The 24,708-nt window shown below is 38.7% G+C and overlaps 3 protein-coding genes across 4 annotated transcripts in view; 2 read left to right on the forward strand and 1 right to left on the reverse strand.

The window, feature by feature from the left end:
• Positions 1-6,452: 6,452 nt before the first annotated feature.
• Positions 6,453-24,708, forward strand: part of LOC117826805 (NACHT, LRR and PYD domains-containing protein 3-like) — a 264,765-nt gene continuing 246,509 nt past the window's right edge. The window contains exons 1-7 of the mRNA XM_034703157.1: positions 6,453-6,740; positions 8,570-8,827; positions 9,060-9,193; positions 10,239-11,997; positions 13,611-13,787; positions 14,128-14,304; positions 14,999-15,172. Coding sequence (XP_034559048.1) covers positions 6,610-6,740; positions 8,570-8,827; positions 9,060-9,193; positions 10,239-11,997; positions 13,611-13,787; positions 14,128-14,304; positions 14,999-15,172 — 2,810 coding nt within the window. The 5' untranslated portion in view covers positions 6,453-6,609. The remainder of the gene's footprint in view (positions 6,741-8,569; positions 8,828-9,059; positions 9,194-10,238; positions 11,998-13,610; positions 13,788-14,127; positions 14,305-14,998; positions 15,173-24,708) is intronic.
• Positions 18,038-24,708, reverse strand: part of rnf182 (ring finger protein 182) — a 73,465-nt gene continuing 66,794 nt past the window's right edge. For both annotated transcript variants that reach the window (XM_034703175.1, XM_034703174.1), the window contains one exon: positions 18,038-19,232. In XM_034703175.1, the coding sequence (XP_034559066.1) occupies positions 18,187-19,068 (882 nt within the window). In that variant the 5' untranslated portion in view covers positions 19,069-19,232 and the 3' untranslated portion in view covers positions 18,038-18,186. The remainder of the gene's footprint in view (positions 19,233-24,708) is intronic.
• retreg1 (reticulophagy regulator 1) overlaps positions 20,817-24,708 on the forward strand; it is a 32,533-nt gene continuing 28,641 nt past the window's right edge. The window contains exons 1-2 of the mRNA XM_034703169.1: positions 20,817-20,966; positions 22,531-22,813. Coding sequence (XP_034559060.1) covers positions 22,632-22,813 — 182 coding nt within the window. The 5' untranslated portion in view covers positions 20,817-20,966; positions 22,531-22,631. The remainder of the gene's footprint in view (positions 20,967-22,530; positions 22,814-24,708) is intronic.

The following is a 24,708-nucleotide window of genomic DNA, read 5'->3' on the forward strand; positions in this document are numbered from 1 at the left end:
ATCCAACCATTGTGAAAAGGTTTACTGAATATGTATAGATGTACATTTGTGATGATGTGTGTGAATAAACTAAACTGAACTAAAAAGCAACATTTTACTGCTGCTGCACTCGTAAGTCGTCACAGAGTCACTGACATCTTTTAAATCTCTTCTTAAAAAACATTTTTACAGACTTGCTTTTATGTGACTTCATCCTTTCAACCGCCTTTATTTCTTTCTTATTTATTTCTTTATTTATTTCTTATTATTTTTATTTTATACCCCCTTCTCTTAAATCCATCACCTCCATCCACTCCTTTAAATCAAATTTGTTTTATCATTTAAAAACAAGCTGTTCTTGTTTCTGACGTGTGTTAATATTCTTTATTTATACCTTTTTGTTTTGTTGATGTTGTCTATTGTTAAGGTTTTGTTTAATGGTGGGAATGCCGGGTGGGTCTAGGAGTGAGTAAGGGTGAAGGAGAGCTGTCTGTGTTTGTGTATTTGTGTTTGTTGTGATTTACTGTTTTGTGTGTATTAATTTGCTTTGTGTTTTGTTGGGACCCCCTTGAAAATGAGATGCTGCATCTAAAGGGGCTACCCTATAATAAATAAAGTCAAAATGTCGTCCTCTTATTCTTAATACCTCATTTATTGTCCTTTAATTCCTTTATTTACTTATCCATTTTTATTTATTTCTTATTTTTGAAATGCGTTATGAAAAATTCACCCCGTACAGTGTGGCTGATTGAGAAATGAGCTATCCAGACTACACTCGATGTTTGCCACTTACTCGGTTTCGATGTGAGAAGTCATTTCTTTTTTCTTTTTATAATTTGGGCTTTTTGCCTTTATTGATAGGACAGCTGAAGAGAGACAGGAAATGTGGGGAGTAGAGAGAGGGGGAGGACATGCAGCAAATGGTCGACCGGCCGGGAGTCGAACCGGGGACCTCTGTGACGAGGACTAGAGCTTCTACTGTCACCTCCAGAAGTTCTCCAATGACACAGCCATCGTCGGGTTTGTGTCTGAGGGGGACGGGCTGGAGTACAGGGAGATCATCATGGACTTTGTCGACTGGTGTGAGCTAAACCACCTTCAGCTCAACACCAGCAAGACCAAGGAGATGGTGATCAACTTCCGCAGGAAAACACCCCAGACTGCACCGGTGAACATCCAGGGATTGGACAGAGAGAGGGTGGAGACCTACAGATACCTGGGTGTTCACCTCAACAATAAACTGGACTGGTCACACAACACCAACGTCCTGTATAAGAAGGGCCAAAGTCGTCTGCACCTGCTGAGAAGACTGAGGTCCTTCGGAGTGTGTAGGACTCTGTTACAGACATTTTATGACACTGTGGTAGCGTCTGCTTTCTTCTATGCAGTGGTCTGCTGGGGAGCAGGGAGCACAGACAGGGACAGGACAAGACTTAACAGACTGGTCAGGAGGGCCAGTTCTGTCCTGGGCTGTCCTCTGGACTCCATAGAGGAGGTGGGTGAGAGGAGGATGTTAGCCAAGCTGACATCCATCATGGACAATCCCTCTCACCCCCTGCATGAGACTGAGGGGTCCCTGAGCAGCTCCTTCAGCAGCAGACTGAGACTCCCACCCTGCAGGACGGAGCGCTACCGCAGGTCCTTCATCCCATCTGCAATCAGACTGTTTAACACCAGCACTGCTGTGTCCCGTTAATCAGCTGTTCTCATCTTTCATTCCACTACATGGAAGTTACTATGTGACTTGGCACATTCACAAATAACTACTGTATCCATCTGAATCACACTGTTCTTCTTACTGTGTATGTTTGTTTTTAAGTAACCTGATGCAATTTTTATCGTGCAATAACTTACCTTATCTATTTATCAGATAGAAGTGTACAAAGTGTGTATATATCTGTAATAGTTACCATATTTTATTTTAATTTTACTTTATTTTATTTTATTCTATTGTATTCTATTTTCTTTTCTTTTCTTTTCTTTTACCCTTGTCATTGCTATTATTACTGTTATTATATATTTTAACTATGTTAGTACATTGTTGTATTCCCCTGTCTCGTGTTGTAAGCTGCTGTAACAAAAGAAATTTCCCCCAACGGGAGACCAATAAAGTATATCTTATCTTATCTTATCTTATCTATAAGTGGGGCACTTAGACCGCTAGGCCACCAGCACCCCTGAGATGCTGTTTCTGGTTGTTTTCTGGAGATCTTGCCTTTTTTATCTATAGCACCATGATAACATCAGTAAAAGGCTTTACTATCACAGTGACCAGCCTCGTGTTTCATTTTCTAAATCCCAAGAAGATGATCCCATTATCAGAGGAACACTAGCTTTTTCATAATGGAATATCAAGATAAGTGTCAAGATTTAAAAACAACCATAAATGAGTCATTATCACGGGAAAGCAGAGTAAATATACGGTGTAGATTTGTGTCCACTTAGGGCTTCCGTACATCCTGGCACTTTGTTGTTGAAGCTGTTGTTTTCAGACTGAAACTAGTGTTTTGTTTTTTTCCAGCTGGGCTCTCTCCGCCTGTGAAAGTCCCTCACTCGCAGCAACATGTGGGAATGTTCATTGCATCACTGAGGAGGAATCTGAAATGATGTTACGCTCCCTGTAGGGAAGCACTTGCCTGGATTGAGACAGTAGAAGGCCCCGGCTGTTTATCTTCAACAGGACCGGTTTCAGAAGACAGGGACAAACTGTTCCGGGAACAGATCTTCTGTGATTGTTGTACGTCCTGCGAGTCGAGTCATTGGAGGAACTTTTACTGCATCCTGTCAGTGATGTAGAAAATACTTCAAAACATGGAATAAAAGTTAAATTATGATGTCATGTCACTTCTGTGCAAATGAAACTCTGGTTTCAAAACTGTTCTCCTGATGGGGGAAGTCAATTTACTCAGGTATTATATCTATGTTTTAATGTTCTTGTACTTTTCTTCAGTATCTTTATTGTATTTATTTATTTGGGCTTTCACACCTTTATTTGTAAAGGATAGGACATTAGATGGAGCAGGAAACCACGACTTAAGACGCCCCCAGTATCTCTATTTTAATGCTACTTTAAAAAAATAGTGCTTCTTATCATTACAAATGTACGAACTATAAATCAGCACACTTTCTATTATATTGTATTCATTTCTTTTATCATATTTACTTTATTACAATTATAATTTACAGGTTTTCTTACATAAGACTGGACTGGAGTTTGTTTTGATTAACCAGGGGATTGACGTTTTGAACACACAAATGAATAAATGACAATAAAAATAAATAAATAAATACGATAAATAAATACAATAAAATCAATAAATAAACAAATACGTTTAAATGAATAAATAATTAATTAAAATATAAAAAAAAATACATAAACAAAAACATCAATAAAAAATATCAATAAATACAATGGTTAAATAGAATAAATAAATAAATAAATAAACAAATAAGTTAGAATAAATCATTAAAATAAAAAATACATAAACAAAAACATAAATAAAAAATATCAATAAATACAAAGGATACATAGAGTAAAAAAAAAAGAATAAACAAATAAGTAAGAATAAATTAATAAATCATTAAAATAAAAAACCAATAAGAGCGTAAATAAAATAATAATACAATTAAATAAATAACATTAATTCATCCATTAATTCATTAATAAATGGACTGAGTAACATTTTTCATTTCCTCCTGTTTTTAACATGATTGAATGACAAAGTGAACCTTGAACCTTAAACCTTGAAATAAAATTAGATAAAAAAACCCAACATTGTCACAAAATGTTCTTTATTACACCTTTAATAGGCTGGATAAGTATGCAGGACTGAAAACATGGTGCTAGCAAATATGCAATTTTTGCAATAAATGGCATCTGATTGGGTGGGCATGAGTCCCACTGGGCATTTGACAGGTCGTCTGAGCCATAGTTCTACAAAACATTGATCAAGTCTCAGTGACTTCGATCCATTAGTTTTTGAAGAGGAGATTCTGACCAAACGATGGCGGTCGCCATATTGGAATTGCTGACTCAACCTAACTGGCGGTCTACCTGTGCTGAGGTGGGCCTTTCACCTCCTGATGAACAGCTACAACACGACCACCTGTCAGTCAAGTCAGACACACCTGTGAACATGTTTATTTCTGCTGTGATAACATGGCTAAGTATTTATGGTGATTTTTTTGGTTTTTGGAGTCAGTCTCTAGTGGACACTCAAGGAACTGCAGGTTTTTTTTGCACTTCTGCATTGAGGCTGACTGGCCTGAAAAGCGCAGTTTAACAGTAAGAGCGACTTCAGAGGAAAATGCAGCCGCTTAAACTAAATTTAGTGACAACCGAAGTGGTTGTCAGAAACTCCACATGATTTTTATTAGATTTTGTTCTCATGAACACAAAGTGCACACTGAGCAAAGCAATGGCAGTAACACACATACAGCAAAGACAGGGAGGCATGGAGCCCAGTTGCTGTAATAAGAGCGTGACAGTTTCATTTGACTTTCAAATCCTCGTGTAAGCACTCCTGCAGCCTTTGTGTCGTCCTTCGACTCAGCAATCTGAGGAGCAAGAGTTTGATTTGAAGCAGAGTGGATTCTTCAGGCTGCCTGTTCAGATCTGGATATCTGGAACTAATCTTTATTTATTTATCTATTTATTTAAAAACTGGGCTTTTCTTTCCTTTGACAGAGACTCACAGAGACCTTTTTAATTCATACAACGACTGACCAACTGGAACCAGACAATCTAACTGCAGTACTCTCCCGTGAAGCAGTCAATGTTAAATGTTAAATTACATTTAGATTTGACATTCAACATTTAGATTTATATTTAACATTTATATTTCTACTTAACATTTATATTTCTACTTAACATTTATATTTAAATTTAACATTTATATTTCTACTTAACATTTATATTTCTACTTAACATTTATTTTTAAATTTAATATTTATATTTCTACTTAACATTTATATTTCTACTTAACATTTATATTTAAATTTAACATTTATATTCATATTTAACATTTATATTTCTACCTAACATTTATATTTCTACTTAACATTTATATTTATATTTAACATTTATATTTCTACTTAACATTTATATTTCTACTTAACATTTATATTTCTACCTAACATTTATATTTATCTTTTAACATTTATATTTCTACCTAACATTTATATTTATCATTTAACATTTATATTTCTACCTAACATTTATATTTATCATTTAACATTTACATTTCTACCTAACATTTATATTTATCATTTAACATTTATATTTGAAATTTAACAATTAGACTTATATTTAGATTTAACATTTAGATTTGTAATTAACATTTAACATTTAGATTTATAATTAACATTTAGATTTAGATTTACCATTTTGATTCAATATTTAACATTTCTATTTACATTTAACATTTCTATTTATCATTTAACATTTATATTCAACATGTATATTTATATTTAACATTTATATTTAACAGTTATATTTGTACTTAGATTTAACGTGTATATTTAACGTTTAGATTTGTGTTTAACATTTAGATTGAGATTTAACATTTAGATTGAGATTTAACACTAATATTTATCAATTAACATTTATATTCAACATTTATATTCAACATTAAACATTTTTATTTCAAATTTACATTTATATTTATATTTACATTTTGATTTATATTCAACATTTATATTAACCATTTAACATTTATATTTATACTTAACATTTATATTTATATACAAATTTAACATTTATATTTGTCATCTAACATTATATTCAACATTTATATTCAACATTTAACATTAATATTTAAATTAGATTTTACATTTATGTTTATATTCACATTTAACATTTTGATTTGTATTTTGAATTATATTTATTTTTAACATTTGGATTTTGTATTTTAAATTATATTTGTATTTAACATTAAGATTTTAAATGAAACATTAAATATTAAGATTTAACAGTTAATATTTAGATTCATATCTAATATCCATATTTAACATTTAACATAGACAATTTCGATTTAACATTTAACCTTTTGATTTAAAGAGTGATTGTAAGTTAAATATATTTTTCACAACAAAATTAAATGTGAAGAAGATCTCACATTCTGATCTAAATGTTAAAAAAAAGACTTTTAAAATTTGACCCTATGTTTTTATGATGTTTTGGAGATAAATGTGAAGTTCTGTTTCAGTTATTGGTTATTTTATATAAATGTAAAATCATACAGGTAGACAAAGTGTCCTACCTGTCTCACAGAGCTCCACAATCCAGCGAGCTGATTGGTCAGTGGGAGGAGTTTTCTCTGAAGCACCAGGTGAGCATTACCTGCAGGCGTGGAGTCTAGCATGAGTAACCGTGGTGAAGTATCCCCTTAGGTGTTTGTGTGGAACAGGTTAAACCCAGAGGCAGAGCCCTGTTACTCTAGATCCAGGATCCTCGGGTCTGGTGGGCGGGACTAAGACTCAAGTGAATGACGAAGATGAAACTTAAGAGATTTGAGATGCAGCCTGTGAGTGAGTTACTTCCTGCTCTCTGAGTCCCGGATGACTCTTGAACAAAGTCTCTCTCTCTTCAGTGTTTCTGTGTAAGCTCTCAGACTGACTTCAGACCAGACCATGAGTGTGTGTTTGGAGGAAGAGGAGGACAGAGCAGAGTCTCCTGGACCCAGCTGTGTGTCTCTGAAGTGTGACCGGACCAAAGAGGATTTTCAAAGCTCCTGCACTGAACCTGGACCCTCAGACACACAGTAAGAATACAAATCTTCATCTTCTTCACCTGCATGTGTTTATCTATGGTGTTTCCTGTGTTAATGAGCAAAGTGTGGGAGTAAAGCCATGACCGACTCTCTCAGTTATTATCTTACATATCCGCATGGTCAGTCTAAGCGCAGGCCACGCTGCCTGGGATCAAACCAACACATTAGAACTCCACGGATCAAACCTCAGTCAGATCCCTGGAGGAGGAGGTGAGCTCTCTGTAATGTGAAAATAAAATCAGTGTGAGTCCTGTAAACACAAATCACTGCAGTGAGACCCGTGCGTAATGATGGCTGATGCGTAATGATGGCTGATGCGTAATGATGGCTGATGCGTAATGATGGCTGATGTGTAATGCTGATTGATGGATGCTCTGGCACTGCTGATGGACACATGAACGCTGCAGTGACGTGGAGTCACTGTTTTAAATAATATTCCTCCTTCTGTGAGAAACAAACAATAAGTGCTCTCTGGCCTCCTCTTCACCCACGAGGAGCACGGTCTGAGTGTCAGAGACTTTGTTTCCCCCGCCTTCTCTGACACCTGAGTGACGTGTACAGACACCTCCTCTCCTTCCTGTTGTTGTGATTCATGCTGAGAACCTTTGATCTACAGTATCAGGAGACATATGGTGCTTTCCATTAATCATATAGATTTAGAAAGGGAACATTGTGTAAAGTTGGCTGAGCTTGTGATTTATTTATTTATTTATTTAATTAATTCATTTTGATGAGTTATTTATTTATTTTTGGTTTTCATTTATTTGATTTTGTTTATTTATGCTACTACTAATAATAATAATGATGATAATTATCATTATTGTTTTCATTGTTGTTATTATTCTATATTATTATTACTGTTGTTATTATTTTTTGTTATCATTATTATTATTTTATATTATTATTATTGTTGTTATTATTTTATATTACTATTATTATTATTATTATTATTTTATATTATTATTATTATTATTGTTGTTGTTATTATTATTTTCTGTTATCATTATTATTATTATTGTTGTTATTATTATTTTCTGTTATCATTATTATTATTATTATTATTATTGTTATTATTATTATTATTAATAATAATAATAATAATAATAATAATAATAATAGTAATTTTTTTGTTACTATTATATAATGCTTAATTTCCGTTTATTGTTTGGTTATTTGTTTTCATATTTGCATGATGTAGAATGTTACCTGAAGTGCAAAACCCTGAAGTTACACCCTCAGGTGCAGTAGGTTTAGTTATTTAAATAATTAATTAATTTTGATTATTTATTTATATATTTTTTGTTTTTATTTATTCATTTTTATTTATAATAATAATAATAATAATAATAATAATAATAATAATAATAATAATATAGTTATCATTGCTATTATTATTTTATATTATTATTATTATTTTATATTATTATTATTATTTCATATTATTATTATTATTATTATTATTATTATTATTGTTGTTGTTGTTGTTATTATTTCTATCATTATTATAATTATCAATAGTAATTTATTTGTTACTATTGTATACATATATTACTTGATTTTTGTTTATTGTTTGGTTATTTGTTTTCATGTTTGCATGATGCAGAATGTTACCTGAAGTGCAAAAACCCTGAAGTTACACACTCCAGTGCAGTAGGGGACGGTATGCACCTTTATAATTTGGTTGTGATCCGCCATTAAATCAAGAAGAAGAAGAAGAAGAAGAAGAAGAAGAAGAAGAAGAAGAAGAAGAAGAAGAAGTTCAGTTGTTTGTTTTTAGAAGGTTTCATGTGACAGAAATTAAAATGTGTTTGTGTTTGCAGATTTCAGTCAAACAGACAGAGAGCAGAGTCTCCTGGACCCAGCTGTGTGTCTCTGAAGAGTGGCTGGTCCAAAGATCATGCTCCAGACTTCAGTCATGAACCTGGACCCAGCTGTGTGTCTCAGAAGAGTGACTGGTCCAAAGATGATCCTCCAGACTTCAGTCATGAACCTGGACCCAGCTGTGTGTCTCTGAAGAGTGACTGGTCCAAAGCTCATGCTCCAGACTTCAGTCATGAACCTGGACCTTCAGACTCACAGTAAGTCTCTGAAGCTGTCTCCACACATGTACTCCTGAGTGTTTGTAGAAAATGTCCGGACAGGTGAAACCCCTGAAGTCTTTGTGGGTTGCTGGTTCTGGTCTGTCCCTCACAGCGGGGAGTCTTCCCTGTCTTTAACTTCCCTCATGGTCTCATCTTCTGGATCCTGTTTGTTCAATCTTCATCTTCATCCGTCAACACATCATTGAAATATGAGGACATGTCTTCACAGGGGGAGGAAGAGGAGTCCTGTCTCTGTGGGGCAGCAGCCGTCCTGCTGTGCTGTGTGTCAGGACGTCCTGAAGGATCCAGTCTCCAGAGCAGGACCTGGACCGCAGACAGCCAGTCAGACCAGCCCTGAACAAAGTAAGACTGTACAAACCAAACACAGGCTGTTGGTTCAACACGCTGACATCATCCTATCACACAGCACAACGAGTTTTAGGATAGTATGGGAGGTAGAGCCTTCAGTTATCAGGCCCCTCTTCTTTGGAATAATCTACCAGTCAGGATCCAAGAGGCAGAAACCCTCTCTACTTTTAAGAGGCGGCCTCAAACTGTCCTTTTTGATAAAGGACTGCTATAGGCTCAGACTGCAGTAGGCTTAGACTGCTATAGATTTAGACTGCTATAGGTTTAGACCTCTATAGGTTGAGACTGCTATAGGCTTAGACTGCTATAGGCTCAGACTGCTATAGGCTTAGACTATTTTAGGTTTAGACTGCTATAGGCTCAGACTGCTATAGGCTTAGACTGCTATAGGTTTAGACCGCTATAGGTTGAGACTGTTATAGGCTTAGCCTGTTATAGGCTTGGACTGCTGTAGGCTTAGACTGCTATAGGCTTAGACTGCCATAGGCTCAGACTGCTATAGGCTCAGATTGCTTGATGTTGAGACTGCTATAGGTTGAGACTGCTATAGGCTTAGACTGCTATAGGTTTAGACCGCTATAGGTTGAGACTGTTATAGGCTTAGCCTGTTATAGGCTTAGACTGCAATAGGCTTAGACTGCTATAGGTTTAGACTGCTTTAGGCTCAGATTGCTTGAAGTTTAGACTGCTATAGGCTTAGACTGCTATAGGCTTAGACTGCCATAGGCTCAGACTGCTATAAGCTCAGATTGCTATAGGCTCAGACTGCTATAAGCTCAGACTGCTATACGCTCAGATTGCTATATGGCTTAGACCGCTATAGGCTTAGACCGCTTTAGGCTTAGACCGCTATAGGCTCAGACTGCTATAGGCTCAGACTGAGATAGGCTCAGACCGCTATCCTGTCTTTCCCTCTCTCTCCTCTCTCTGCCTGTCTCTTACTTTAACTCTTCCTTTCCCATTACAGTTACTAACCAGAGACCTTCTCAGCAGGTGTGTGTCTAACCTGAGTCTGGTTCTCTCTGATTGGTCCTCATAGAGCCTGGTGGTCTGCAGGAGGTTTTAAAGGAACACAAGATCAGTCTGAGGAGGAGATGTGAACATGTGACTGAAGGAAGTGATGAAACAGGAAGTAGAACCGTCCTCAACAGGATCTACACTGAGCTCTATATCACAGAGGGACAGAGTGAAGAGGTGAATACCCACCATGAGGTGAGCCAGCTGGAGACCGCCTCCAAGAAGAAGATCCTGCAGGACACTCCCATCAAGTGCCAGGACATCTTCAGAGCCTTACCTGGTCAACAGAAACCCATCAGAGTGGTTCTGACAGTCGGCGTCGCTGGTGTGGGAAAAACCTTCTCAGTGCAGAAGTTCACTCTGGACTGGGCAGAGGGCTTGGAGAACCAGGACCTCAGTCTGGTGGTTCTGCTTTCATTCAGGGAGCTAAACCTGATCAGAGATGAGCGGTACAGTCTCCTCCAGCTGCTCCAGGATTTCCATCCAACATTACAGAAGGTCCCAGCAGAGACGCTGGCTGTCTGTAAACTGGTGTTCATCTTTGACGGTCTGGACGAAAGCAGACTGTCTCTGGATTTCAACAACACTCAGGTTGTCTCTGACGTCACACAGAAGTCCACTGTAGACCTGCTGTTAACAAACCTCATCCAGGGGAATCTGCTCCCCTCAGCTCTGGTCTGGATCACTTCTCGACCCGCAGCGGCCAATCAGATCCCTCCTTCACACGTTGACAGGGTCACAGAAGTCCGAGGCTTCACTGACGCCCAGCAGGAGGACTACTTCAGGAGGAGGTTCAGTGATGAAGATCTGTCCTGCAGAATCATCTCACACATCAAGACCTCCAGGAGCCTTCACATCATGTGTCAGATCCCAGTCTTCTGCTGGATCACTGCTGCAGTTCTGGAGCACATGATGACCACAGAGCAGAGAGGAGAGCTGCCCAAGACCCTGACTGACCTGTACTCACACTTCCTTCTAATCCAGACCAAGAGGAAGAGGAGGAAGTACTCTGAGGGTCATGAGATGAGTCCTCAGGAGCTGATGGAGGTTGACGGGGAAGTTCTCCTGAAGCTGGGCAGGCTGGCGTTTGAACATCTGAAGGAAGGAAACATCATGTTCTACCCAGAAGACCTGGAGCGCTGTGGTCTGGATGTCACAGAGGCCTCGGTGTACTCAGGACTCTGTACAGAGATCTTCAAAAGAGAGTGTGTGGTCTTCCAGAAAACAGTCTACTGCTTTGTTCATCTGAGTGTTCAGGAGTTCCTGGCTGCCGTCTACGTGTTCCACGATTTCACGACCAGGGACTCAGATGTTTCAACTCTGGCACACCGCCTGGATGGAGCTATGAGTACGGCCCTGAGAAGTAGAAACGGCCACCTGGACCTGTACGTCCGCTTCCTTCATGGACTCTCTCTGGAGTCAAACCGGAGACTCTTAGGAGGTCTGCTGGGTCACACAGACAACAGTCCAGAGATGATCCAAAGAATCATCAACAACCTGAAGGAGATGAACAGTTATGAGAACTCTCCCGACAGAAGCGTCAACATCTTCCACTGTCTGATGGAGATGAAGGACCTCTCAGTCCACAAGGAGATCCAAAAGTTCCTGAAGTTAAAGAAAAGATCAAAGAAGGAACTCTCAGAGATCCAGTGCTCTGCTCTGGCCTACATACTGCAGATGTCAGAGGAGGTTCTGGGGGAGTTAGATCTGGAGAAGCACAACACATCAAGGGAGGGACGATGGAGACTGATTCCAGCTGTGAGGAACTGCAGGAAGGCTGGGTACGTTTGTCTGAGATCGACATTATAAATCAGTGTGATATAACACTTTAGATTAAAGGGATATTTCAGTTTTTTTGAAGTGGGGTCGTATGAGTTACAGTACACTAGTGCTCCTGTTAGCCACAATGAGTGCCGGTGAGCTCTTCCCCTTTAATGAGGAAATTCCCAGAGGACCGGCAGGTAAGCTAGGATATTTTCTCTGGGGATGGGGGTCACCTATTTGGAGTAATTTCGCCAAAGTTAAGTAAATATGGTCCAGGCACTCATCGCGGTGCAAATGCATGCACCAGTAAAAAAAATGGAGCTATTCAGTTTGCCGTCAGACACTATTTTCAGACGCACCTCGCAGACCGGGACAGACTGAGGGGAAAAAACGCATTTGACCTTATTTTTGACGACAAACGTTTAAGTTTTTTTTAATGATTAGTCGATAATTGATCGTTAACAGTTACAGGAGCAAACAAGAAGGTGTACAGAACAAGAATTTAACAAGAATATATATAGAAAAGAAATGTTCATCAGAGACGACAGCTTGTCCATAATCCTCCTGTCAGCCACCACATCCACAGGGTCCAGGACTGAGCTGGCCTTCTTCCCCAGTTAGTTCAGTCTTGCTCTCCTGTATCCTGTCCGCCCACAGCAGGTGAAATCCTTCCAATGTGGCGTTCATGTCGGGTGTTAGCTCTGTTAGCATGATGCTACTCTGGTGCTGGGTTAGCTCGTCCACCTCATCGTAGATAGATCTTACATTCCCCATAACGGTGGGTGGAAGGACAGGTCCATGTCGTCTTTTCTTAGCTTGCACCTCAGTACCAGCACGTCGTCCTCGCCTCCTTCTCCTCAACTAGCAGGAAACATCGGGCCTAGCATCGTTTAGCATCAACATGCTACAGGCTGCTAACAGCTGATCTCATTTGTAAACAATGTTACCATGGATACACGTAGGATCTCCGGACACACACAGGAACAAAAATAGTAAAAACACCCCTGCAAACGTAGCCAGTTTGGTGTCTATGGCCAACAAATGAGTCATTAAAAGACAAGACAGGCTCCAAATACAAAGAGAACTAAACAGATATGAAAAAAAGATCGATCACGGAAAATACTTGAAATTTACATCCCTAACACTCTAAAAATCATTATGACTCCTGAGATAGTGATCCACTTGTTTATTAAATCCACAAGTGTAACATTAAAGCCACAAGTGGTGATGAACAGGTCCTCAGGTCCATTTCTCTGTAATTTTTCTGAAATTTTCCAACAAGGTATTTTTGTACGGTCATTTTGAGGTTTTTTTGCAAGGTGCTGAAAAAAGGTGTGCAGTGGTTTTATTTGAGTTACAACACACCTTAAAAATGAGAAAGGATGACTTTGTTTACAAAGAAATATCAAATATAAGAACAAATATATACGGCAACTGTCCATATCTGAGAATTAGAATCTAATAATAGTTTTTTAAATTTTGAGTTTGTTTCAGTTTCTTGAAAATCGTTAGAGAATCGTATCGTGAACCAAAAATTGGGATTCAAATCGAATCGTGGGTTGAGTGTTTCCTTACATCCCTAATCAAAAATATAAAGTGTCCTCTCTCATTCAAACTCACTTTATTACAGACTTTCAGGCTGTCAGCTCTCGGAGACTCACTTTGAAGTTGTGGCCTCTGCTCTGAAGTCCAACCCGTCCCATCTGAGAAGTCTGAACATGAGTGGAAACACAAAGCTGAAGGATGCAGGAGTGAGGCCTCTGTCAGCTGGACTGGAGAGTCCTCACTGCAGACTGGAGACTCTGAGGTCAGTTCACTGCCTGAAGCTCATTCTGAAGACCTCATGTTCACATGAACAGGTGTATGACTGTTGTGTTGACATGAACAGGTGTATGACTGTTGTGTTGACATGAACAGGTGTATGAATGTTGTGTTGACATGAACAGGTGTATGAATGTTGTGTTGACATGAACAGGTGTATGAATGTTGTGATGTTTGGATGATGTCTGTAGAAGGCTGACGTTATGATGATCCTCAATAACCGTGTATTTTAGGACAAAGATCATTGCAATGTTGAGCTACACATTTCAAACATGAACACATCTGATTGGATAATAATTTTTATCTTCATCATATTTTTTATTCAGATTAAGGGGCTGCGGTTTGTCAGAGATCAGCTGTGCTTCTCTGGCCTCTGCTCTGAAGTCCAACCCCTCCCATCTGAGAGAGCTGGACCTGAGTTACAACAAGGAGCTGCAGGATTCAGGAGTGAAGCAGCTGTGTGGTTTTCTGGAGAGTCCACTCTGCAGACTGGAGACTCTGAGGTCAGACACCAGTTTGACTTTATTGCTGAGATGAATTTGATTTGAAAGTTGTGTCTTACGGTCCGTCCTTGATCCGTCACAGCACCAGATCTGATAGGTTTCTATTCTAGTCAATGTGTTAACTTCCACTGGATCCGCTCCGTTGCCTTCTGGCTGCGTCTCTGAGTGGTAGTCCCGTGTAAGAAGATGTGCTCACTAAAACAGATTCAAACCCATTTCTGTGAGAAAAAGCGTTGATAAATGCAATTTTTTAAAAATAACTCCCTTGATTTATCTATAGATAAACATGTTGTGTTTATATTTGCCGTTGACGCACAAGTATGTAGTGTTCACGTCGGCGTCGACCACTGCGGCGTAGGGTGGATGCAGAAGTATAAACCAGCCTTCAGAGGCCCAGAGGAGCAGCCCCCCATCCTTTATATTCCCCCCACAGACTGTGATTGGCTGCAGGCTCCAAATTCAACAGCCAATGTCACAAAGGAGGGAAGGGGGGAGCCAGGGTCCACAGAGGCTAAGGAGCAACACAACACATATGAACACATTTCAGTCACACACTCATCTCTGGAGGAATGTAGCATAACTGACTTTAACATTAATGAGAGCTCTTTGTCACATGTTGTGTTTTGACAGTTTAACCTGGATCCTGTTGGCTTCATGTCTCATATTTAATCTTCATCATTTCTTTTTTATTCAGATTGATATCCTGCAGCTTGTCAGAGATCAGCTGTGCTTCTCTGGCCTCTGCTCTGAAGTCCAACCCCTCCCACCTGAGAGAGCTGGACCTGAGAAACAACGAGCTGCAGGATTCAGGAGTGAAGCAGCTGTGTGAGCTTGAGGAGAGTCCCCTCTACAGACTGGAGACTCTGAGGTCAGTACATGCTGAGATCAGACTGAGTCCGGTCTGTCAGATGGGACTAGGTCTTATCCTGTCTTGATAATGGGTCTTTTGTTAATAATAGAACATGGAGTACGGTCTAGACCTGCTCTGTTTGGACCCTCCCGGACCGTGACTGGTAGATGATTCCAAAGGAGGGGGCCCTGATAACTGAAGGCTCTACCTCCCAGACTACTTTTGGAGACTTTAGGTACGATAAGCAGGCCTGCATGTTGGGAGCGTAGTGTAGAAGGGTAATAGGGCACTATGAGCTCTTTAAGGTCAGAAGGAGGATTTTAAATTCTAGTCTAGGTTTTATTGGGAGCCAGTGATGTGCTCTCTGTTCCTAGGTCTAGTGAGCACTTGAGCTGCAGCGTTTTGGACCAGCTGATGAGTCTTTAGAGACTCATTAAACTCTGATTCATGACCTCTGCTGTCTGTCTTATTTTCTCCTCAGCTGGCAGTGAGGTTGTGGAGAGGCTCTGACTGGACTGTGTTACTGGGAGGAAGAGGAGAGGTAGTGGCCTGACTGAGGAGGTCTGCAGCTGGACCCCTCTCAACTGAAGGAGGACAGCAGACTTTAACTGTAAGAGCAGGAGAGGGTATGACAGAGCTGTCACAGTGCCCTCTGGTGGTTCAGGTTCAAACCTCCCCACAGAAAATGGGCTCTGACTCATCAAAATCAAATCATGACTATTTTCTTTCCCCCTCTTTTTTTGTGGGGAGCTTCTTTTCCTGCTTTCAACATGAAATCTGCTCATTACTTTGACTAATTTCTGAATCATTCACCTTCAAAAAATTCAACCACAGCCAAGATGTTTGACTTTGTTACACCCTCTTTACCCTCATTACATCTTCGGATTTTAAAGACTTGTGTACAGTTGTACACTCAGTGTCAGAGGCCCACCTGTCGTCCTGCATTATGTAATTATTACATCACTTCCCCTTTAAATCTACGGAGGCCCTGAAAGGTCAACTGCACAAACTTTTAATGAACAGAAAACATTTTACTTGAAGCAAAAATATTTTACTCAACACCAAAAAAAAATCATGAAATGCAAAAATGTTTCATAAAACGCTCAAATAATTTTTACAAAACACAAAAATGTTTCATAAAAAATTTAATATTTAAAAAAAAGATTTATAAAAGAAAATTATTTTGTGTCAATTGAAAAATATTTTTTTTATTAATTATTCCACGTTTCATGAGTTACTCTTGCGTTTCATGAAATATTTTTGTATGCAATGAAAAATTTGTGTCTGCAAAATGTTGTTTTTTGAATTTCGTGAAATATTTTTGTATTCAACAATTTTTTTTTTGTCTGCAAAATGTTTTTTTTTTGCGTTTGGTGAAAAAACATTGTTATTCAACAAAAAAAAATTTGTCTGCAAAATGTTGTTTTTTGCATTTCGTGAAATATTTTTGTATTCAAAAAATTTTTTTTGTCTGCAAAATGTTGTTTTTTTGCGTTTGGTGAAAAAACATTGTTATTCAACAAAAAAAAAATTTTATGCAAAATGTGGCTTTTTGCGTTTCGTGAAATATTTTTGTATTCAACAATTTTTTTTTTTGTCTGCAAAATGTTTTTTTTTGCGTTTGGTGAAAAAACATTGTTATTCAACAAAAAAAATTTTGTCTGCAAAATGTTGTTTTTTGCATTTCGTGAAATATTTTTGTAGTCAACACATTTTTTTGTCTCCAAAATGGGTTTTTTTTGCGTTTGATGAAAAAAAATTGTATTCAGTTAAAAAATGTTGTCTGCAAAATGTTGTTTTTTGCATTTCGTGAAATATTTTTGTATTCAAAAATTTTTTTTTGTCTGCAAAATGTTGTTTTTTTGCGTTTGGTGAAAAAACATTGTTATTCAACAAAAAAAAAATTGTATGCAAAATGTGGCTTTTTGCGTTTCGTGAAATATTTTTGTATTCCACAATTTTTTTTGTCTGCAAAATGTTGTTTTTTTCCGTTTCCTGAAATAATTTTGCGTTCAATCAAAATAATTTTTTTTAGTTGTTATCTTTCATTTCCTGAGATATCTTTTTGCTTTGTTAAATGTTTTTTTTCTCAATATTAGTTTTGTTTGTGAATTTCTGGATTTTTTTTTGCATTATGTGAAGTATTTTTGAGTTTCTTGATTTTTTTTTTTTTTAATTTATGAAAAAAAAAAGTTTTTTGTTTTTTTTTTGCTTTTGTATCATGACTGTTTATTGCAATTGACCTTCAGGGCCACCGAACAAATCAGATGTTTCTCAGAGATTATTTTCCAATTCTACCCGTCTGTTATTTAGAATCTAGTCTTATTTCTGATTTGGGCTCCGTTAATAAAACTGAATCCGCCTGTGAGCACTAACCAGGGTCACATGGCTACAACATCAAGGTGTCAGGAAAAACATTTTTATTTCATCATTTTGAAAAAGAAAAAACATTTTAGGGATGTTAGGATGTGGCAGCTTTTCCCCTGAGGTTATTCTCCAGCCTAAATTTGAATCCCATCTACACAAAGACATCAATTCTACTCATTTTAAGTGTCATACAAAACCACAACCACAGCACATTATAGGCTGTGTGATGCACACAAGATATTAACATGCTCCCACAAGATAATATTATGTGCACAAGATATAATAAAACAACTTTTTGGGACTCTGTAGTTTAAGATTCTTTACATTCTTTAATTACCTTCATGTTTCTCATTAAAACAGTGATTTCATATTTATTATTTTGAGCCGATTCCTCCAGAAGTGACCTCAAAGTGAAACTTTTAGCTCTATGGGGTTTATTAGTCGGCTGCCAAGCTACAAAAAGCACAAAATTCACATGTATAAAGAATCAAAGCCCCAAACTGTGAGCTCCATCAGTGATGTACAGAATGTTCTTCTCTTTAATAAAGAAAAGGAGCATCTTCTCCTCCCATTGAAGTAAAGTGTTACACAGTAACATCCTCATTAGTGAACTCTGGAGACCCATTGTCCGACATGTTTGAAGCAAACCCTTTCATCTGGTCCCATTATGGCGGCATGCAGTCCCACAGCTCGTGGCAGATGCACTGGCAGAACCCGTAGACCATGATCATGACGAGGCTGGCGGGCACTAGACTCACCAGCAGCACCCCGAGCGTCGTCCTCTGCATGATGAGCAGGTACACCCCCATGGGCAGCGAGCTGAAGTACAGCAGCCCCAGAACCCACACCAGAGCCCGGGCCGAGGTCTGGCACAGGAGGGCCGCACAGTTCCACACAGTCCACCTCTGCGTGATGGACGCCATGGAGTCCAGACTGGATGAGCGGTAGCCCCGGTGTAATGCATGTGATCCGTGTCGCTGCTGGTGGAGGTGGAGGTCCTGGGTGGCTGCAGGCACCGGCGGAGGCTCCATGATGGTGATGACTACAAAGTTAGGGGAGCCCCGGATGGAGGAGTAGGTGGTGGAGGAGGATGCGGAGGAGGAAGAGGAGGAGAAGGAAGGGGAGGTCATAGCTGGGTTGCTTCCCATCAGCGAGCTCAGGCGGCGGGGGCTGAGGAGCAGCTCTGTGGTCGCCTCCTGGTGGAGCTGGATGTTCCTCTGGTTCCTGCTCCGGAGGGTCAGCGCCGCCACCAGGTTACAATCATCCGCCAGGCTGCTGATCGCTTCACCTGGGAGGCGGGTCACATAACGGCAGAATGGACACACCACGGCGTTTGGTGGTGACTCACCCAGATCCAGGATCTTGGCGAGGCATTTGGCGCACAGACGGTGACAGCACTCCAGCACCTTCGGCCTGCGACCCCCCAGGTTGTACGCACAGTAGCAGATCTTACACTCCAGCTCCTCGGTGTTCAGTACCTCCACGTGGCGACCTCCTCTTCCACTTCCACCGCCGCCATCTTCAGTGCCCTGCTGCTCTATCATCATCCTGGTCTGAGTCCCTAACCCCCCTCAGAGAAGTCCAACCTCAAGCTCGGGTCCAGGCGCAGCACCGAGGGACACGGCAAGTCCCCCATAGATGAAGGTTGTGACAACAGTTGACTCCACTGAAGGTCTGGGGTTCATCGTGGCTGTCCAACAGGCTCCTGATACTTGTGTGTGTGTGTGTGAGAGAGAGAGAGGGAGAGAGGGTGAGGGAGAGAGGGTGAGGGAGAGAGAGAGAGGGAGAGAGATTTAAAAGTTGATGTGGGAAGTCCTCCGTGGATCTGGCCTCTGAGCAGTCGGGGTAACGGTGCTTCGTTTTGGGCATGAAAAAAAAACTTTGATGAGCCACATGAAGGGAAAGTGAGAGAGACTGAAAGATAAAGAGAAAGAGAGAGGGAGAGAGAGAGAGGGAGAGAGAGAGAGGGCGAGAGATAACTGTTAACACAGCATTAGAAGAGAACAAACAAGAGGCGAAGGGACAACAAAGCAAAGCCTGTACAAACCAGAGCTGGAATTTTCGAGCCTGATCTTTTGTTGCACAGGGAAATTCAGTCCAATTAGTGGCTGACGCACACACACACACACACACACAACACACACACACACACACAACACACACACACACACACACACACACACACACACACACACACACACACAAATGTCTAACATCTACAGCTCTCTTAATGATCTGAGGGCGTGCAAGCACATTCAACATGAATGTGTCTGCATGATAATGTTTAATCATGTGTGTGTGTGTGTGTGTGTGTGTGTGTGTGTTCCATCTCAACATTTCAGTCAAAAACTATCAAAAGAGCAGTATGACAGCCTCTCAAAAGTGAAGCCAAAATATTTAGAGCTCCCCCTAGTGACAGGCTGCAGTATAGGTCATAAACCCCGCCTCCTCCATGTTAACAGATGGGACATGGGGCCTGAAGAATTGAGTCCAATGCGGAAGTGTTAAAAACTGCTGTTCCTCGCGCGTCCACTTGAGGCTGGCTTCGGAAGTACCGAAAACCACATACACACCAATTCAAAAAAGACGATCTTTTTTTTAAGTTATATTTTTTGGCCTTTTTGTCTTTATTTTATAGGACAGCTGAAGAGAGACAGGAAATGAGGGGAGTAGAGAGCGGGGGAAGACATGCAGGAAATGGTCGACCGGCCGGGAATCGAACCGGCGACCTGCAGGCGCCTCTCCGTCAGGATCAGATTCTGGATCAGATTCAGAGGGTTGAAGTTACGCTGGTCTGTGAGCAGCCGTGTATATTCAGCCAACATGTAAACATTAGATCAACGTGCTGGAGAGCCGAGGCCACACCCACTTCCTGAGGGGGCGTGGTCAGAGAGCTCATTCTCATTTAAAGGCACAGACACAGAAAACAGCCTGTTCTGAGCAGTGCTGAAAAAGAGGGGTTTACAGGCAGACCAGAATCTGATTTCAAAGAGTTTTTATGAGCATAAACTTTAAAGACATGTTTTGGGGACCTCTTAGACCAATATATGTTGATGAAAAAGAGCAGAATATGTAACCTTTAAAGCAAAACTTAAAGGAGGTTGTTTCTTAAACAACAAAATAGAAACTAGTACTATCAACTCAAAAAACCACAACAAGAAGTAACATAAAGTCAGACGCCTCAAGCAAACACTCCTTCCACTGAAGTTGCAAAATTCAGGAAGACGTCCACACGCGCACACTAACAGCCAAAGGCCCACTGCCAGACTGCTTCCTCTCTCCTGCCACTGATTGGTAATCAGGTACAGGTGTGGCCAAATCACCAGCTGCAGCAGTGAGGCTGGGAGCACAGAGAGAAAAGGAAACACCACAAAACTACGGCACGTGGCACATGTGATATATCATAATATGTGATTAACTGAGGAAGAGAGGACGCCCCTAAAAGGTAAAGATCAAGACAATTCATATAAAGTTCTTAAATTCTATTTGCATGACAGATACTGTCTTTAATGGGAGTTAATTCATAAATAAAGAGACTTATATATATGTATATGTATATATATATATATATATATTTATATTTCCTCCTTGTTTCCTTTAAGGATTAGATTCTGTATAATGTATAAAACTACAATATATCACCACACAGTGCAATACATGACACACTGACGTCAATGATCTAAACCACAGAACAGGCAGCAGCTGAAGTCACAAGTGAAGAGGATGAATCAAGTCAGAAAAATCATACTGAGGACCGGAAGTGGGATGTTTCATATTTCAGAATAAAAGGCGAGAAAAAGCAAATTTATTAAATGTATCATGCTGGTTCGAACAATGCTGTTTTATGTCTTAAAATAAAGTAATAATGTAATATTATGACATATTTAATAAGTGAAAAGGGATTATTAGGGAAAAGTGTGTTAAAGACTTGTACGTTTATTCCCGCTCAGCACAGTACCCCACAGATTTAACCTGTGACCCCTTTAGGAGGTCCCTGTCCTCAGGTTTAGAACCACTGAAGACGCCAAGTTCTCATTGAAACTTCAAACTAAAATACTTGATTAAACCCTTTATTTAGACCTTTAACTCTCCCATTGATGTTGGAATTTTGTAAAGATTCAATAGTCCGTCCATACATTTAATTTACTTCAACTTCCTGTGAATAATTTTATGATTATGTCCTCAAGTTAACGTCAGAATATCTTAACTCCCCAGAGTTGGAAAAGCACAGAACAAACATACAACACATTTATTTGAGTCATAAAGACACCAAAATTGCTTTATGGTCTGGACTGTAACCACGTTCATTTCATCTTATTTTTAATTTTTATTTATTTTTTACATTAGTATATACTTAAAATTGTTATTCTTATTTTTTTATCTATCTGTTTTTATTTTTATTTGAACTTATTTAAAATTATTCTCAATTTGTGCTTATGCGGGGGTCAAAAAAAAAATCATCTTATCCTATGTCCTCAAAAACGGCTCTACTTCCTCCACAAACTGAAGGGAGCACAAGTCCTACCCCCCATCGTGTTCTCCTTTTACAGAGGTACCATCGAGAGCGTCCTCACTGTCTGCACCTTAATATCACCTTAATTGCACTGTTATCTATTTACATTGTCCTTTTTTTTAACTGTCACCTGCCCTGTGTACATAGGCTGTTTTTGTATAACTGTATTTTATTACATTTTATATTTAAATTTTAGATATTTAAAAGCTGGAAGAGAGAAACAGCATCTCATTTTTCCTGTATGTCTCGTATATATAGTGAAAATTGACAATAAAAACCTTTGAATCTTGAATCTAATGGGGACCTTATGGGGGCTGGCTCACTTTTGGATTGAGCCTCTTGTGGCCACATTGGGAACTGCAGTTGTTTTGTTCTTCTACACTGGAGAATGCACCTTCAGTAAAACAATGTGTATTAAATGTACTGATACATGTCTGGAAGTATTTCCTTTTATTTTCAAACCTTACACAAACCGCCCCTGCTTTTATTTTGATAGGCTACAGCCGGAAGTCCAATCTCCCCCACTCCCCGCAGCTTGACGCGGTTCTCTGCTGGAGGAGCGGAGCGGCACACCAGAGGGGCCCCGGTCGTTGTCCAATGCTGGGGAGCCGGGAAACAGGAGCTGCGGGCGGCGGGGTGGAGGCTGCCGGGCCTCAGGGGCCTCCGAGCCGGGCACCCCGAGGAGAGGAGGCCGGGTGGAGGCTCACCGGCCTGGTCAGCTGGAGGCAGAGACCCTGCAGGACCTCAGCTCTGTTTGCTGCAGCCAACACGGGGATCTGGTAGGCATCATGACGCAGGGATATCTGACACACTCCCATCATAATAACACTGAGCTCATGTTATTGAAGGAACATTATTATAACTTTGGACTGAACATACATCTCAGGGAAACATATCAAACTATTCAGCTGTTTGAATTTAGAGTGTTTCTCTCTTTAATTGAAGAAAATATATTTATTGTCATTGTCACAAGTACAACGAAATGAAGTGATATATATATATATATATATATATATATATATATATAAGATAAGATATACTTTATTGGTCCCCCGTTGGGGGAAATTGATTTTGTTACAGCAGCTTACAGGGGAATACAACAATGTACTAACATAGTTCAATAATATAATAACAATAATAATAGCAATGATAAAGGCAAAATATAATAAAATACAATGAAATAAAATAAAATAAAATAAGATAAAATAAAAAAGAATAAAATAAAGTAAAAATAAAATAAAGTAAAGTAAAAATGAAATAAAATAAAGTAAAAATAAAATAAAGTAAAGTAAAAATGAAATAAAGTAAAGTAAAAATGAAATAAAATAAAGTAAAAATAAAATAAAATAAAGTAAAAATAAAATAAAGTAAAGTAAAAATAAAATAAAATAAAGTAAAAATAAAATAAAGTAAAGTAAAAATAAAATAAAGTAAAATAAAAATGAAATAAAATAAAGTAAAAATAAAATAAAGTAAAGTAAAAATAAAATAAAGTAAAATAAAAATGAAATAAAATAAAGTAAAAATAAAATAAAATAAATAAAATAAAATAAAGTAAAAATGAAATACAATAAAGTAAAAATGAAATAAAATAAAGTAAAAATAAAATAAAAGAAACCACACACAGAGTCAGAAGGTCAAGATGCTCTCTGTTGAGCAGCAATAGAAAGACACCAGCAGCTTCTGAGGGATGTTGTTCTTCCTGAGAACTCTCAGCTGGGCCTTCTTCACCACTTCAGCTGTGTTTGTGTTGAGCCTCATTAATGGATCAATCATGAGCTGAATTACATTTTTTTTTAAGGTCTTACAGTAACTTTTACTTTCCATTTACTAAAGCCACTGATATTTAATAAAAGATAAGTCTATATATTTAATTTGACACAGTTATATTCAACAAATCAGAGGTTTAAAGTTGATTATTTTTGCTTCAAATTACAAAAATGTGCCTTTTATGCGTATCATACAGATTTATGTTAGCGTTATATTCTCCATACATTAGGGCTGGGCGATCTGGCCTTGGAATAAAATCCCCGATTTTTTTCTTTACAAAAAACTAAATTTACAATTTTGATCGATTTTGTGTTTTTCTCCTGAAAATAGTAATTAAAGCAGTATAACTTTTAGCTAGATGTCTAGCTTGAAACAAAGCTACAGTACAACTTAAAGAGACTGAATTTTACATCTCATAAAAATAAATATTTCTCTGACTGTGACATTAAGCACCATGAACCAAAACTACTTCAAAAAAGTCAAATTAAAAGTACCTCCTCTGGAAAACAATTGTCTTTGTAGAATAAACCTCCTTGAAAACTAAATTCTTTATGCTATTGCTGGAAAAAGATCAATTTCCCCATTTAGATAGATGTAGAGCAAATATATCTTTCATCAAACTTCACATTTTTGCAGATAAATAAAAAGTGTCTCCTTTATCCCTTTCAGCTTCGGGTGTCTTTGTTAAATCAGCTCTACAGAATTTGTTAGTTTTTTGTATGCTAATGCTAGCTGCAGCTACCGTAGTGAAAACATCCACACCGGTGACCCCATTTTGACTCTCTCGTCAGCTTGATGCAGCTGCACTTGTTCTTCTTCTCTGTTTTTAATGTCGCCACCTACTGTGTCAGAATGTGAAGGCTAGCAAACTCCACCCGTAACTTGAATCTAATTATATTACATA

This window comes from Notolabrus celidotus, chromosome 15 (assembly GCF_009762535.1).
Source record: "Notolabrus celidotus isolate fNotCel1 chromosome 15, fNotCel1.pri, whole genome shotgun sequence".
Taxonomy (NCBI): domain Eukaryota; kingdom Metazoa; phylum Chordata; class Actinopteri; order Labriformes; family Labridae; genus Notolabrus; species Notolabrus celidotus.